The sequence below is a fragment of the Lycium ferocissimum genome, chromosome 1 (assembly GCF_029784015.1).
Source record: "Lycium ferocissimum isolate CSIRO_LF1 chromosome 1, AGI_CSIRO_Lferr_CH_V1, whole genome shotgun sequence".
NCBI lineage: Eukaryota > Viridiplantae > Streptophyta > Magnoliopsida > Solanales > Solanaceae > Lycium > Lycium ferocissimum.
In genome coordinates, this window is record NC_081342.1 from 11,480,917 (window position 1) to 11,497,655 (window position 16,739).

General features: G+C 32.6%; 2 protein-coding genes across 2 annotated transcripts; one reads left to right on the forward strand and one right to left on the reverse strand.

Moving 5' to 3' along the window:
• Positions 1–9,647: 9,647 nt before the first annotated feature.
• LOC132047706 (probable pectinesterase/pectinesterase inhibitor 41) lies at positions 9,648–12,335 on the forward strand. The gene is made up of 2 exons (XM_059438713.1): positions 9,648–10,817; positions 11,482–12,335. Exons 1-2 carry the CDS (start codon positions 9,785–9,787, stop codon positions 12,171–12,173), a joined length of 1,725 nt encoding a protein of 574 aa, XP_059294696.1. The 5' UTR covers positions 9,648–9,784; the 3' UTR covers positions 12,174–12,335.
• Positions 12,336–13,721: 1,386 nt separating this feature from the next.
• LOC132068668 (RING-H2 finger protein ATL2) lies at positions 13,722–14,745 on the reverse strand. Its single transcript, XM_059462338.1, has one exon. It carries the CDS (start codon positions 14,314–14,316, stop codon positions 13,798–13,800), a length of 519 nt encoding a protein of 172 aa, XP_059318321.1. The 5' UTR covers positions 14,317–14,745; the 3' UTR covers positions 13,722–13,797.
• Between the last annotated feature and the right edge of the window lie 1,994 nt (positions 14,746–16,739).

The window sequence follows — 16,739 nt, forward strand, 5'->3', positions numbered from 1 at the left end:
TCCACGTATGCCATGTGTATATTGTACTTATGATTTAGATTACAAAAAATTTGTTCATGAAGGGAATCCATGGGAAAGTCGCCCAGCCCCAATGTCTAATAAAATAAAGGCTTATTGGTTTGTGGTCCAAGTCCGATTTAAAAGGCCCAATGTTGAGAGTTGGACATTTGTAGATGGGTTTAGCCTTTAATTTTTGATCTCGTCAAAAAATATCTTGGGAAAATAGCCTCTATGTCAGAACTTCTTGTTATCTTCACGATTGCCATGATGACTTAGTGATTCTTCAGGATTTCTAGGATGTATTTCAACATGCTAGGATGTGGAAGCACCTCTTAACAGTTGCATGGTGAATCCTCAGGATTTCTAAGTAAATATCATCAAAATTTCTTATTTGATATTGGCTAGGACTTGCCTAAACAACAATTATAGTGATTTTTTTTTTGTTTGGATTTCTGGTTAAATTCTGAAAGAACACCATAATCTTTTCAACATTTATGGTTGAAATCTCGTCGATACATCCGAATTTGGCATCATCATAAATGTTGTAGAAAATTCACTAATACATTGATCCAGATTGATGACTTCTAATAGCAATCCCAATGAATAAGGGATATTCAACTAAAGATATGATAATGTACTACATTAGAATCTTTATTCATATTTTTTTGCTTAAGACCATAATTTTTTGAAGAAAAAAAAAAGATACATAAAATGAAACATAGGAGTAGTTATTTCTCCTTTAGTGTATGTTTTATATCTTCCATGTCATGGGGGTGTAGCAGTGGCTCAGTGCTCTTGGGGTACTGCATGTGGTAGATGCAACTTGCCATTAATTAATTTGACTGAACAATACGAATGTTAGGTAAAAGTAAAGACAAACAAGACTAATTTAAAGGAACTTTTTTATGCATGGTCATTGGAAACTGTAAGCTCCCAATAGAATCCGAGAGCAGAAAAAAGAAAGAAAAAAAAAGGAAAAAAAAAAAAAAGGATCGGATCACCGTTAATCACAAGTATCCACGTAAAGACCAAGTCTTGAGAATTTGTTGCTTTCTTTCATCATTTTTATTTTAAATATTTTTAATGAATATTTCATAGGAATTTTTTTCCACCATGAGATTCATAATCACAAACAATATTTTCTCTCAATGCCACAACATCCAAGTTGTGGGCTACACCCTGTGATAGCTCTTTATTTTGACTATTAAAGTGATAAAGAGTAATTAATTCCTTTTTATCTCTTTCATATATCTAAATTTAAACAACAACAACAACAACCCAGTGAACTCTCACAACGTGGGGTCTGGAGAGGGTAGAGTGTCTAGACCTTACTCCTACCAAGGTAGGACATTACATTTCCGAAAAGACTCTACCCGATGAAAGCATAAAAAAATTGGTCGGATAAAGAAAGAAATTCAAAAAGCGTATATGGAAATGAAAATAACGAAAATGATGAAGCGCTTTGCAAAGGAGCAGAACTATCGCGATAAAATAAAATAATCAAAAGACAAGTAAATAACAGATAGTAGCAGAAATTAAAGCACAAGAACTTATATCTAAATTTAAACCTCTTAAATAAAATATGAATAAAGTTCTTTGGAGGACACACTTTAAAGAAATCATTACCCTGATAAGTTAATAATATATGAGTCCACTCAGTTATATGAAAGTATTATACTAATATTATACACATCGTTATCGTTTTTCTGCGAAACACAGCCCAGCTTTTTCTCTTGGGTTGTCGTTTTTGGGCCTATTTGGATATTTCAATATGGTAATTACTTAGCCAAATAATTATACAATATAGTAGTTTAATAATATTTATATTAAAAATAGATTACGTTATAGTCAAAATCTTTCTTAGTTTCTAGGAACAAATACTTTCTCAAGGGGTGTGCTAAAGGCAAAAACATCTAATAGTATTGACCGAAAGGAGCATCGATCATAACATAAATAATAATTGCACATAAATTTTTCATAAAAAATTAAACCAACAACTTAGAAAATAAGACACGGAACATGCTATTATAATGTACACCGTATCAAATGCATTGATGGGATGAACTTTTTACATAGTAAATACATGTCTATTAAATTCTATAATGTTGATAGGTGTAAATAGTATAATGGTTGACTTAGGTAATGCAAACAAGTGAGTTGAAACAAATACTTCCACAAGCGTCGGTGATTATGTTGAATCAGTCAATCCCACAAAGACTACAAAGCAAAAGGGCCAAAATAAATAAATATATATTATCTCAAAGTCTTGTGTAACGCAAATTGGAAGCTACTAATGGTATTACCAGCTGTAACGTAAACGTGTTTGTTTCCGACATTCATTCATTTAATAAATTGACTGCATGTTGACTTTAAAAGTAAATCCAAATATTAATTAGACCTTTAATAGCTACATGACCACAAAATTTACGATGTGATAATTAATAATCCAGTAAATCTACAGACAGAAATCTAATAGCTACCAGTGTCAACAGTAAGTAGGTGTAATAGTTTGCCTTGAGCTAGAACAGACAAAAAGAATGGGGGATTGATCGTCAAAGGTTTGGTTTAATTATATATTCTTCTTTTTTTTATTAATAAAAATGGTTTTATCATATCATGTGAACCTAATTAAGTAGTTTAGAATGGAATAAATACGTCTCTATCACCTGCTACTTAGCATATTTACTATGTTATTTCTGTCGACAAAAGTTGGTGCTTCGCTTATCCTAGTTAAGCCTATACGTTCTTAGTTGTTTGTTTAGGCTACGAAATCTAGTGGTTTTTTTATGTCACTTTAGCTAAAAAAGAGTTTGGTATTTGTCACTTTTGAAAACCAAGAAGGTACGAATTATATCTTTTAATTTTACTCTTACTTTTTTAGTCATGAATTACTCATTTAAGGAAGTGATAGGAGTAATTTAGTCAAACAATTTATGATTAATGCGTAACAAAATAATCTTAATGTATACCCTGTGCCAAGCCTTAGATAAGAACAACCGAAAAAGAATATATATTTTTCTTTTTTAATGAAATTATAACAAAATAAACTATTATGTTCTTGATTGTGATAAGTATCTAGAGTAACATATGGATACTTTGGGTTGACTGTTGACAGATCAATATAGACTAAATCAATAAATGAATCATTATTTATTTTTTTAAAATTGAACGAATCATATTTTTATTTGCTAATTCAATCATCCTTATAAGTATCAAATCCAGCTACCTGGAAATTTATCAACTATTCGGTTCTTGCTTCCGAACCTAAAACCTTTAAACACAATACAAACAATCTAACTTTTACACAATTACAGCAGGTTGCCTACATAGTTCTTCATGTTCTAATTATAGGGGTCGTTTGGTAACGGGTTAAAGCTATGCGGATATTAGTAATAGATGGATTAGTTATGTGGAAATTTATATATTATTTTATGCAGGATTTAATTATTTATGTATTTGTTATTCCACCTTTTTTAGATCTTGCATAAGATAATATGTAGATTCCCTCATAACTTATACATGTATTAGTTATGCAAATTTCTTAAATTGCAAATCAAATATCATATTAATTTTAATTATGAATACTTACCTCCCAACCAGTTGCCAAATATTGTATTACTAATGCAGAATTTAGTTCCTGCATAATTGACTTCCAAACCAGCTACCAAATGGCCTTTTAATCTGATCGTGTCAACTCAATAGAAAAATAGCAATTGGTTCGATTTGACTCTTTCAACTTCTAATCCATGAAATTAAAAGGGATGCTCCAATGTCTTAGCTGTACATGTTGACCAAATACTATATAACGAGTCCAAACTCCAAACATGTGACCCTCCTCTGCTAATCCTCCCTTCTATTTACTTGTTCCGTACACTACAAAAAAAATTGATAATTTGTGAAGGTTGAAAGTTATAATTCGTGAGGTTTAGTCCTTTAGTTCGAAAGAGGCTAAAACTTTCGCGCCAATTCAGAAATTTTAATCTCCACAAATTACTCATTTTTGTAGTGGTATAATCAAAATACTTTTTTTTAACTTATCCATTTAAACAAATTAACAAAGATTTATTTTTATTTTTATTTTATCATTATCGTTAAGTAATTATAGTGGTACGAGTAGTCAAATTTAAAATTTTCAAAACATAATAATATGAACAACTTAATAACTTAACACTTGATAAATACTCCCTCCGGTCCAAAATAATTGAGGATTTAACCTCTAAAAGTTTATCTAAAATAATTGAAGTTTTAGTCTATAATCAAGGTGTTATTTTATTCTTTTTTTCAAATTTACCCTTGACACATTCTTAATTCAATGAAGAAGAAAGCTTGTTATAGTTTCGAAGTCTCTCTTGATTAAGGGTATTTTAGTCAATATACCTCTTAATTTTTAAGAGTAAGTTCCTTAATCCATATGTGATTAAAGGGTATTTTAGATTATAATCAATATACTATTTTATACCATCTCCTAGATGGTATCTTAATTTTTATAGCATTTTATATTTTAGTAAAGATATAAATTTATTCCGATAAATTTATCCTAACAAATATGTCCAAATCTAAACCTTAATTATTTTGAACACTAGGGAGTAATGCTTTAAAGTGAGCCAAAGTCAATACTGAATTAATGAAAGAGAACGAGAAGTACTTGACACTTGACAGCGCTGTCCATCTCATCCAAATCTGATGTAACGTCCTAAATTAGGTGAAGTTCTGAAGTATTTGAATTGGAATCCAGAGGCTTTATCTAATTTTTTCCGAATGGAATCTTTATAGTTCACATTTCACTGCAAATTGAATTCAGGTTTGGTTGCACTAACAATCAAAATAGTTCTCAAAATTTATCATCGCTGTTTCGCATCTTTCTAACTGTTTACCTAAAATAAACAAATTAAAGATGTCTATCGTAACAATATAACTTTAGATGAGACAATCTAATTACATATCTTTAATTGAAGTATATATATTGTGAAGCCGGAAGGTGGCCGACGACGATGGGATCACAGAGAAGGACTTGCAAGCTTCTACCTAGGTTGGCAAACTTCTGAAAAAGACGTGTACATAATAACTTAGGCGTTGGAATGGGAGAGAAAAGCGCAAGAGCTTTATAAAACAAATTACAAATTCACATAATATGCGTGCTTTTGGACTCGATGATACATAGCCTAAGGAAGAAATCTGTAAGACTTGTTAAGCTAAAGCAGACAATAAGTGTCATGACATATATTCCTGATGTTTCAAGCCATTTTATTATCACTCAACTACAAAATATTATACTCCTACGAACTGACTGACAGAAAGAAGAATCACCATTGTCTTAATTTAGACATTTCAACAATTCAAATTTAACAAGCCATATATGTGGAGTTACATATCCTCCAATTCCCACAAGTTTTTTCTATGTATGCATGGATCGAATGGAGCAAACTGAACAAGTGTGAATATAGGTGATGCTCATCATTGTCACATGGTAGTAGTTAATGATTTGTTTGAAGAGATTGATGGGAATAATCTTAAACAAGGTATGGAGTGATGGAGATAATGAAAGAAAATTTCAACAACTCCGTCTCCGGCTGCAAAGTTAGAATTTGAACTGGCTCTTAATGATAAACCGTCATTAAACTAAGCCTCTCGAATTTGTACATTAGTGTTCTTATAGTCACCTATTAATTTGTCAACTAGTAAGGTGACTCGCAAAAAATGACAAATAACGTGTTGCAGCAGATTAAATTACACTAATCATTATATGTATATTAACTCCCAATAAAAATAGCTATTTGTTTGGTTGCACTCGTTCACTCTTCTAATCCATGAATTAAAACGGAAAAGGATAAGAAAATGCCCTTAACGTTTGTGATTTGTCTTATATTTGTCCTTTATTATCAATCGACTCAAAAATACCCTTAATGTTATTTTTTTCTTAAATATAACTCTGAACAATTTAAAAGGTTCAAATATGCCTCTAGCACTAACAGAGGAAGCCACATAGGGCATATTTCATCTTTTTAATTGTTAAAAAGTATATTTGATTTTTTATTTATTATTATTCATAGGTTAATTTGGATATTTTTAATTTCTCAAATGCATCTTTTATATTATTATATTTAATAGTAAATATGTATGAATGTATGGTCTATCTTTCCAACCACAGAGCCCATAAAAAAGAGTGATCCAATCTTCTCAGCCGGTGTTGACTGCATAATGTATCCAAACATGTAACCCCTTTTGGTACTTGACAGCACTGTCCATACATACATATATATATATATATATGTATCCATCTTATATTAATCCAATCAAAAGCACACTATTAGTCCTGTTTTTGCCTACATTAGGTGAAGTTTGGAAGTTTTTAAATTTGAATATACAGAGGGTTCATTTAAATTTCCTTATGGAATCTAAATAATTCACATTTCATTGCAAGCTTAATTCAGATTTGGTTTCTACCAACAACAAAAAATTTCAGATTTGGTTGCACTAATAATCAAAATAGTGTCCCAAAAATTTAGCATTATTGTTTCACAACTGTTGTATACCTAAACTAAATAAAAAGTGTCTGGACAATTTATTCACATAAATATTTTAGTATCAACTAAAGTATATGCCTTAGGTTTAAACGATTTATTCACATAAATATTTTAGTATCAACTAAAGTATATGCCTTAGGTTTCAATATATTATTGTCACGTCAGTCATCAACTAAATATTTGTATGTGATTGAGCGAAGGAAAAAACAATCACTTGAAAATATTGTTTTAATATTGAGACATTTAACATTTCAAAACTAACTATGAATTTTAACTTCCAATTTCCCTAATTAAAGTTTTTCCCTGATGGAATTTAAATGGCAAATTAGTCCACTCTTAATATTGATGACCCAATCTTTGTCATCAGTGCAGACATGGTTGTAGTTACTTATTTGTTTATAGAAAAAAGTAACAAAAGTTCAACAATTACGGCTGTTAAGTTAGAATTTTAACTGACTGTTAATGATTAACCGTCATTAATACAAGGCTCTTGAATATATCTAGTCTCTTACGAAAAATTGTATATTAAAAAGAGAAATATAAGATTAACCGGTGTGTGTATATTAAACGCACACTGTAGTACTTGGTGTGCATTTTTTTTTTTTCTTAAAAAGAGAAATATTTATGTTCTTTGTTTCAGTGACGGACTCCTTCATTTTCCTTCCATTTTAGAATTTGAAAATGGTAAATCGAGGTACATAAACGAATCTCTAGTGTTTATGTGTTTTAAGATAAATAAATATCAATTTAAATCAAATTCAATGATATAATTATATCTTTATACTGATGCTTACGATATATATACATATAACTTCAACTCAAGAAATCATACGTTAAAAAACTGCATTAGTTCGGAATTAACCGTTGTCTAGTATATTATATGATGGATATACTGAGACCAAAAAGAGGAGTTGTTTGTACTTCGTATAGCTTCTATCTTGTTCGGAAAACAAGAAAAGAAAAGAAGTTCTTATTAATTAGCGAAATTCTTTTATCAGCTTAGACGAGTATTAATTAGGATGATTTAAGTCGGAGTGCATATGTTAAAAACTCACTACACTATCATTTTGTGAGTTTCACACATACACTACACTACTGAGTGTTTTTGTACCTCTTGACCTATAACTCCCTTTGGATTAAAACCCATCTGGGATAACTTTTCAAGAAGCGCGTTGAATACCCAATAATGTAGTTATGAACTCGTAAAACAGTGATTTTTTGGGGGGATGGGAGAGGTTAACCTATTCACTCAAAAAAAATTCATGTGTCACTTGAAATTCTTTGGATAAACTTTTGGAGCGTGTTGCTCACCTAGCATACCATATTCCTCCGGAGGGATTTTAATATGAATTCATGGTACTCAGCAGTTTAGGTATGAAACTCGCAAAACGGTGATAGTTTAGGAGGATTTTAACTTAATTATTCTCTCTTTAAGTTATATACGTACAATAACAATACAAATAAATTTTACAATATCAATATAATAAATAACTTTTACAATATCAATATAATTTCACTGATCATAGCAGATTATTATTTAGTTTCGAAGGTTATAATAATATTAAGCTTGCTATGAATAGTTATATATAAAAGGTCAACATTATCTAATGGTAAAAAAACGAAGACGTACATACAAAGGGAAAATAGCTACAGTGGACCCTCACGTTTGGCAGGATTATTTATAACACACTCAACCTTTATAGGTGACCTATTACCCCCTGTACCTGTTTATAGTGTGTTTTATTGGCATTTTTGTGGTGAGTTGGACATGAGCGTGACGACACGCACAAGGGGCGAGTAAGGTGCATATTAAACTCGGCTGACCCTTTTATTTTTTTTGGCCACTTGGCCCTCCCTATTTTTTTTAATCCCCTCAATTTATCCATTATTGACCCATTTCAATACCACATTACCCGATTGGAACTCCATTGGAACTCTGTGGATGGTAATTTATGGGGGGTTTTGGGCTGGTTTCCATGGTGGAATGGAATACAAATGCTTTGTTTTAGCGATTGGAGCTTCAGTTGGGTGTTACCGGTGGAGTTTTCCGGCAGTGAAATGATGAAGAAGAAGATCTTCCCAGAAATTGCTCTCTGATATGTGTGTGAAAGCGATAAAAACCCAAATAAAAACCACCCCAAAACTACTTTGGAATGAACCATCTGCTGGCAATTGCTCAATGTTAATTCATTAATTGACAGTTTCACTAATATTATCTCATTCCGGAGACACTCTGAAAAATAGTGTTCCAACTTCCAACTACAGCATTTGAATTTGCAAGTGAGACAATGTCCTATTTACCGTTTCTGTTGCTTCAGTTGGGTGTTACCCATGGAGTTTTGGGCTGGTTTCCAGTTGGTGTTTGAATTCGGTCCCCCCGTAAAGGTTGAATATGTTATAAATAATCCGATCAAGCGTTAGGATGCAGTGTAACTATTTTTCCTACGTACTAAAGAACCAAAAATTAAAAAGATTGTGATTCAGAACCCATAAATTTATAATTTTAAGTGTGCTTCAAAGTGTACAAAATTTGATCTCAGCATTTTTAGTGTCTTGTCGTTTATAGGAGGTGTATAACTAATCCAAGTTGGCATGTACCAACTCCGTTGACAAACGATGCACAAACAAACGTAGCAGCAGCTGCTGCATAGTGCATACACTGCATTATACCGACTCTAATCCCAAATAGGAGTATATATAGATTATTAAGGCACTATGCTCCTCGTTGGATTTGGGAAGCACTAATAATGCACAAGATAAGAAAATCAGGAACAAAGGTGGAAGTCTATGTACGAGTTCGATCGAACGTACTCAACGTCTTTTGTTCAAGTTGTACATATATGTTCACAAATTAATTAAATAAGTACAGGTATTAAATTTAGAATTCAGTTCTTAAAACTTGAAGTCTTCTATAATCAAAAACAAATAAAATTGAAATTCTGGTTTCGTCTTTTTATTTAAACCCAATCAATGCATTCATAATAACTTCTCACTCCATTTTCATATTTCAAGATCGACGCGCTTTCAAGAAAATAGCCATGCAATTAACCGGTTGACTTCGATCCAAATTTTATAGTATACTTTATTACTACTACGTACTAATATTAGGTCTTCTGCCACCGTTCCTCTTCATGTAGTACAAAAAAAATAAATTACAACTATCCATTTGTTTGCTATATATATGCTCGTATCCATCAAACCATTCCACCAAAAAAAAAAAATCATACACTAATCACCATATCATTTACACATCAAAAGCAATGGCAAAAAGTTCTAAGTTCTTTTTAGTTCATTTCACATTTTTTTGCACTACTCTTTTGCTACTTGTCCCAATTTTATTTTCTCAATCTTCTTTTGCTGCTGATGTACCTTCGAAAAGCCCTGTTCCTCCCTCTGTTATTTGCAAATCCACTCCATATCCTTCCTTTTGTAGATCTTCTGTTCTACCACCTTCAGGCACCCCCAATGAAAATGTCTATGGCTACGGTAGAAAATCCATCCGAAAATCACTCTCTTCATCTCGTAAATTCCTCTCCCTTATCCAAAAATACCTTAGAAAATCCAAAAAATTAACAATAACCGCTGTCCGTGCACTAGAAGATTGCCAATTTCTAGCAACACTCAACATGGAATATTTGTCTTCTTCTTTTAAAACCGTTAACGCGACGTCGAAAATTCTCCCTGCTTTACAGGCTGACGATGTGCAAACTATGTTAAGTGCCATTTTAACAAACACACAAACTTGTTTAGATGGACTTCAAGCAACATCATCTGCTTGGAGTGTAAGAAATGGCTTAGTCGCCCCACTTTCTAATGATACCAAACTTTATAGTGTTTCATTAGCTTTATTCACAAAAGGATGGGTTCCAAACAAGAAAAAGGGGCCAAAAAATCGTCACAACCCAAAAAAGCATTTGTTCAAAAACGGGAGATTGCCATTGAAAATGTCTGCACGAAACCAAGCAATTTTCGAGACGGTAAGTCGAAGAAATCTGCTGCAACAGGAGGAAAATGATGATCAGGTTCTTGTGAATGACATTGTGATTGTAAATCAAGATGGAAGTGGGAATTTCACTACGATTAATGATGCTGTTGCCGCTGCTCCAAATAATACAAAGGTTGGGTCAGGGTACTATCTCATATACATCACAAAAGGTGTGTATGAGGAGTATGTCGCAATTGCTAAGAACAAGAAGTATTTGATGATGATTGGTGATGGAATTAATCAGACCATCATTACGGGCAATCATAGCTTTGTTGATGGATGGACAACGTTTAATTCCTCTACATTTTGTAAGTATCTATATTGTATTCTTTCAATTCAAATTCTATCCCGCTCACAAAGACGAATCCAAAATTTAAATTTTGTATAGGCTCCGCGGAACTCATAAAGTATAAACTTGGTCCGCCTTTGCCTACACGCGTTGGCTCATCTAGTTAAGTATGCAGTATCAGTTTAGCTGAACTCAATTATTTTGACACGTAGCTTAGATACATATGTGAAAATTAAGTACTAAATTTGTAAAAACATATTAAATTTTGAACCCATTATTTTAAAAGTGCACTAGATATAGTGGTAAGAACACAAAGATTGAAACCATCACGATTATTCTTAGATCCATCTCTATTTACACAGTGTTCCTTGACTACTATGGGTTGGGAAAGGGTTGGCCACCAATTCCTATGTTACTCGGACTCTTCAAAAATACTACCGCACCCGTGTTGGATCGTTCAAAAATACACTATTTTTGGAAATCCGATACGCACCTGACAACATTTCTGAAGAGTCCGTACGACATAAATGCAACCCTTTTTTGCATCTTAACGAGACTAATTTCACATTTCAAACTTGTAAACCCAAAAGTCACCAAAGGACAACTCTACCTTTTTTTAAATAGTGTGGTAACTTAATTTTGCAACATGTTGTCCAACAACATTTTTGTGTCAACTTCTGCAGCCGTGGTTGGTCTAGGATTTGTCGCGGTCGACATTACGTTTCAAAACACGGCTGGAGCAATCAAACATCAAGCAGTTGCAGTCCGAAATGGTGCTGATTTATCCACATTCTACAGTTGCAGCTTCGAGGCGTACCAAGACACATTATACGTACACTCCCTCAGGCAATTTTACAGAGAGTGCGACATATATGGCACTGTCGATTTCATATTTGGTAACGCGGCTGCAGTTTTCCAGAACTGCAACATCTACCCGCGACTCCCTTTGCCTAATCAGTTCAATGCGATAACAGCTCAGGGCAGATCGGACATAAACCAAAACACTGGAATTTCAATCCATAATTGCACAATTAGACCTGCAGATGACTTAGCATTGAGCAATGGTACCACGAAAACATATCTTGGTAGGCCATGGAAAGAGTACTCGAGGACGATTTATATGCAATCTTATATGGATGATTTTATTCATCCAACAGGATGGCACGATTGGTCTGGAGATTTCGCGCTAAACACGTCGTATTATGCAGAGTTTAATAACACTGGACCAGGAGCAAATACTACAGATAGAGTTACATGGCCTGCAATTCAAATTTTGAATGCTACTGATGCTGTTAATTTTACAGTATCTGGTTTTCTAGTCGCGGATGATTGGTTGCCACAGACTGGTGTGCCATACTTCAATAGTTTACTGTAACCATCTTAATTCTTTTTTCTTTCATCTGATTTCCTAATTTATGAATTGATAATTGATTAAAGCGAATTAATAAGCAGGATTCTAAACAGAGTCCTAGCGAAGAATTGCTGTGTTGTCAAAAAGTTAAATGTGAATTCATTTATTTGATCTGGTTATTTTTAAGTATTGTTTGATCATTGAGATGGTACACTTAGATAGAAATTAAATTGTCATCCAAATTATTTATCTTCATTATGGTAGCAAGTTGACAAAGTCAAGTCAAGTACTCGAAGTTGATGTAATACTCAGGAATCTGCATTAGTTTAAACACTAGTACAACTGTCTCCTCGGAGAAAGCAGGGAAACGCTGTTTTTGGTGCAATTTGCAAATATGTTTAAGACTTTAAGTCTCATCTCTTTTTCTCAACCTCAAGGTTTAGATTTTTAAATTCTCAAGTAACCAATATGACTGCCATTAAAATGTGTAATATGGTAAGCATTTATTTAAAGTTATACGACGTGCATTATTCTATAGTTTAACTGATTTTAGCAGGCTATTTGACCACAAAAAATTATGAATCCATTTACTACTCCCTCTAGTATTTTTTTAGTAACCACGACCGCTAAAAAAGGTCTAGAAGAAATATAGAAAATGACATGTTGTATGTCAGCATCTTGATAGTGTACATGTGTACAAAAAATTCAAACTCTGTACTCTAATTAAATGGAGTAGTTATTTTAACACAGATAACAAAAAGTAGGTAAACCAAACTAGTCAATCCTGTGCTTAGGGAACAGGGATAGCACAAAAGCGAGCATCATGGCTTTTGTTTACTTTACGTGCAGTAGCATCTAAATCACTCGCTAGATTTTGCATCAATAAACTGACATAAGAGTGTAGTGTAGGAAACCCTATTACAAAAGTTATTTGACATACCATTTCGGCAAAAATATTCACCAAATATACATGTAAATATTACCTTTTCTTAAAAATAATGTGTATATGTGACGGATCCCGATATATAATGGTACCAGTGGCTAGCCACATGCAATGAAGGATGGTAAGTTGGAGACCCTTAATATAGGTTAAGAATTACACTTTTTATACAAATATATTAAATCTTGAACACTATTTGAGAAATTCTTTAACTTTGCCGCGGATGGTACCTCAATACTGTCTGAAAATAATGCAAAGTGAAAACATTCTTTAACATTGAAGTAAAGCATTGTAATCTCCAATACTCCAACCCAAACTCATAAACAAGTTGAGTTTTAATAATAGACCAAAAACACTTGCGCAAAGTTGTCTGTACGCCAATGCTACCGCGCCTAATGTTTTTTTTTTTTTTTTTTGCATCTATATAGTACTTTATATTTATATACCAAGCAAGTATACATCCCACAATTTAAAGTTAGCAAGTTCGAAATGAGTAAAGTTTACTATATCCTTTATTTAATTTATACATATAACTACATCCAAGCAAGTTGGTAAAATTATATTACTGATTTTTTCACTCTGTATATTAGTTCAAATTAAATCATAAAGTAAAAGGCAATTTGCAACTGTACTAAGTTCAACAGACAAATAAAAGATCAAACTCATCAATTAAGACTAATAAATCACAATTTACATAGCTAGCTATTACTAATTACTATCATGAACCATTATTACAACTTCACCTTCTCTTCCTAATTCACTTGAATTTTCCTTCACTTCATTCAGTTTCACCAACGGTTGAACTGGAGCTCGACAAACTGGACAGCTATCATGAGACTGAAACCACATATCAATACACTCACAATGAAAACAATGACTACACTTAGGTAAAACCCGACCCTTTTCTCCATCTTCAAATCCCTCCAAACACACAGGACACTCAACCAAAGACTGGTAACATTCCACCTTGTAAACAAATACGGGTAGTGCTTTTATCACCGAAGGATCAAGCCCTTGAGAAACCGGAACCTTCACCGGTAAATCAAGATTCCGGTGGTGGTTACGCCGGTGGCGAAAACGGTTAATGTAAAGGTGGAAGAAAGCAATAAGAAGACAAACGATGAAGAAAATGAGGACAGAGATAAACATGAGTTTGCCAGAGAAAGCATAGTGTGGAGGGTCACAACAAGTTGGTAGTGTAGATGATGAGTACTCGTCCTCGTCCATGATTGTTATTACTGTAGTAGTAATTGGGAGTTGAAGATGAAGAAAGTTTTGCAGAAAAAAACAATGGAAGAGGAAGTTTCCTTACTGTTCTTGGGGTATAGTGTAAGGTGCTATAACAAGGTGGTCGAGTTTTAGAGGCCTCGATTTTGAATGTCAGAGAAAATAAAAAAGAGCCTAAATTAAAAAGAAAATGAAGATATTTCTAAACTAAAAAGTATTATAAATATTTTGTCACTCATAAAGATCCTAAACTAGAAGGAAAGTAAGAATTTTCTAAACTAAAAAAAAAAATAAAAAAAATTAAATATTCTGCCATTCATATGGATCTCAAAATAGGAACAACTGAAGAAATTATTTTAGAATAATTTTAAATATTATTTTAGAAATAATAGTCAAAAGCACACATGAACTATCACGTTTTATGCTACTCACACCTCAACTATCAATTATTCTTTTTTCTGACCTGAAGTATCAACATCTTTGTATTAAAACACACCTAGTTAAGTTGAGGTAATAGTTCAGGTACGAAAAGGGAACAATTGACAGTTAGCCTAATCAACTTGGGGTATGTTTTAGTAATATATAAATGGTGATAGTTTAGGTAAAGAAAAATGGAATATTTGATAGTTGAGATATGAAAGTCACGAAAAAATGATTGTACATATGTGGTTTTTTGACTATTGACTCAATATTTTAACATGATGTCCTTAAAAATGTAAAATGTTTATGGTGGGTTAAATAAATATTTATCATTTAATTCGACTATTTAGGAGAAATAATAAGATGTTTGAAAGTATCTTTCATAACTATTAATTCTACATACTGAGTATTGATGAATTAATTACGGAGATGGATAATCAATGAATACTTTCCAAAGTACTAATGAAATATATAAAATACGGAAAAGGTTCAAATATGCCATATAACTATTAAAAATGACTCATTTATGCCACTCAGCAATAGTTTGGCTCATTTATGCCATCGAACTATCGGAAATGACTCATTTATGCCACTCATCAATAGTTTGGCTCATTTATGCCATCGCCCGTTGCCCAAATGACTCATCCATGCCATTTTTCTTTAACGTCGGTTTTATAATGCCAGATATTACACGTGACCTCTAATTAGAGATCTACGTCGTTTAATTAAATCAACCCAATTTTAAATCCCAAATTAATAAAAAATCGGACCCATACACCCTACCCACCTACAACCATAATCTAGTTGGAGGCCACGTGTCATATCTGGTATTGTAAAAGCGGCGTTAATGAAAAAATGACATGGATGAGTCATTTTAGTAACGGACGATGGCATAAATGAGCCAAACTATTGATGAGTGGCATAAATGAGTCATTTCCGATAGTTCGATAGCATAAATGAGCCAAACTATTGGCGAGTGATATAAATGAGCCATTTTCGATAGCTCGATGACATATTTGGGCCTTTTCCATATAAAATATGATAATACTAATAATTTATCTCTATTTATAAAAAGTGTCTATTCATAACAGGCCGACAATACGATGTACTCTCCTCACACATAAACAAAAAGGATAAGGCCTCATATTTTTCCTACAATTTAGTTCAAGCCACTCGAATATGAATCTTTTTTTCTTTCTTTTTTTTTCTTTTTTTTGCTATCGAAGCAACTTTAACTATTGTTCTAATAGTCTCTTCCTAATTTTCTAATATAGTACAAGTTCAAATAATATGTTATACATGCCCCATCAAATGGTGTAAGGGGCAGAACGAAATTTACAATGTCATAGTTGATGTGAATGCATGTATATTTAGATAATATGGGTTTCGGATGAGAATTATTTATATATAGTTATCAAGCACTTTGGCACTTGTCCTCAAGTGGCTCATATTCGCCTCAATCTTCAAGATTTCGTTTAATAGGACCCGTTCGGCCATGAGTTATTCACTTTTTTCCAGAATAATTTCAAATATAACTTGAAGTTGTATTTGAGATTAAAAAACAACCAAAAACTTATTTTTCACTTTTTTCATTTTCTGTTTTAGACCTTTACTTTTTTTTTTTTTTTTCAATTTTTACCCTAAATTTTTTTATGTTGCTCAATTTTTACCATAAAAGTTCATACAATTTTTTCCCTTTGGTCGAGGAAAACTTATGTTGCTCAGTTGCTCTCTACTCAAACAACGTTGAACATCATGTGCTAAAAAGCCTCTAAAAGAAAAGAAGCAGGTGGGATTTTGCAACAAAATCATATTTAGAGATGCTATATTTTTTGTGTAAACCAATAAGCCTTCTAGTTCCAGCCTTTTGATGGAAAGAAATCATCAGTTTTGAGCACTCTATATGCTGATCTCAAGTATAATTGTTATATTTCTCGCACTGGTTATGTTTATTAATTGCTTTGGCTGATTTTGCAAGTTTAGAAATTGGGAGTATAAATCAT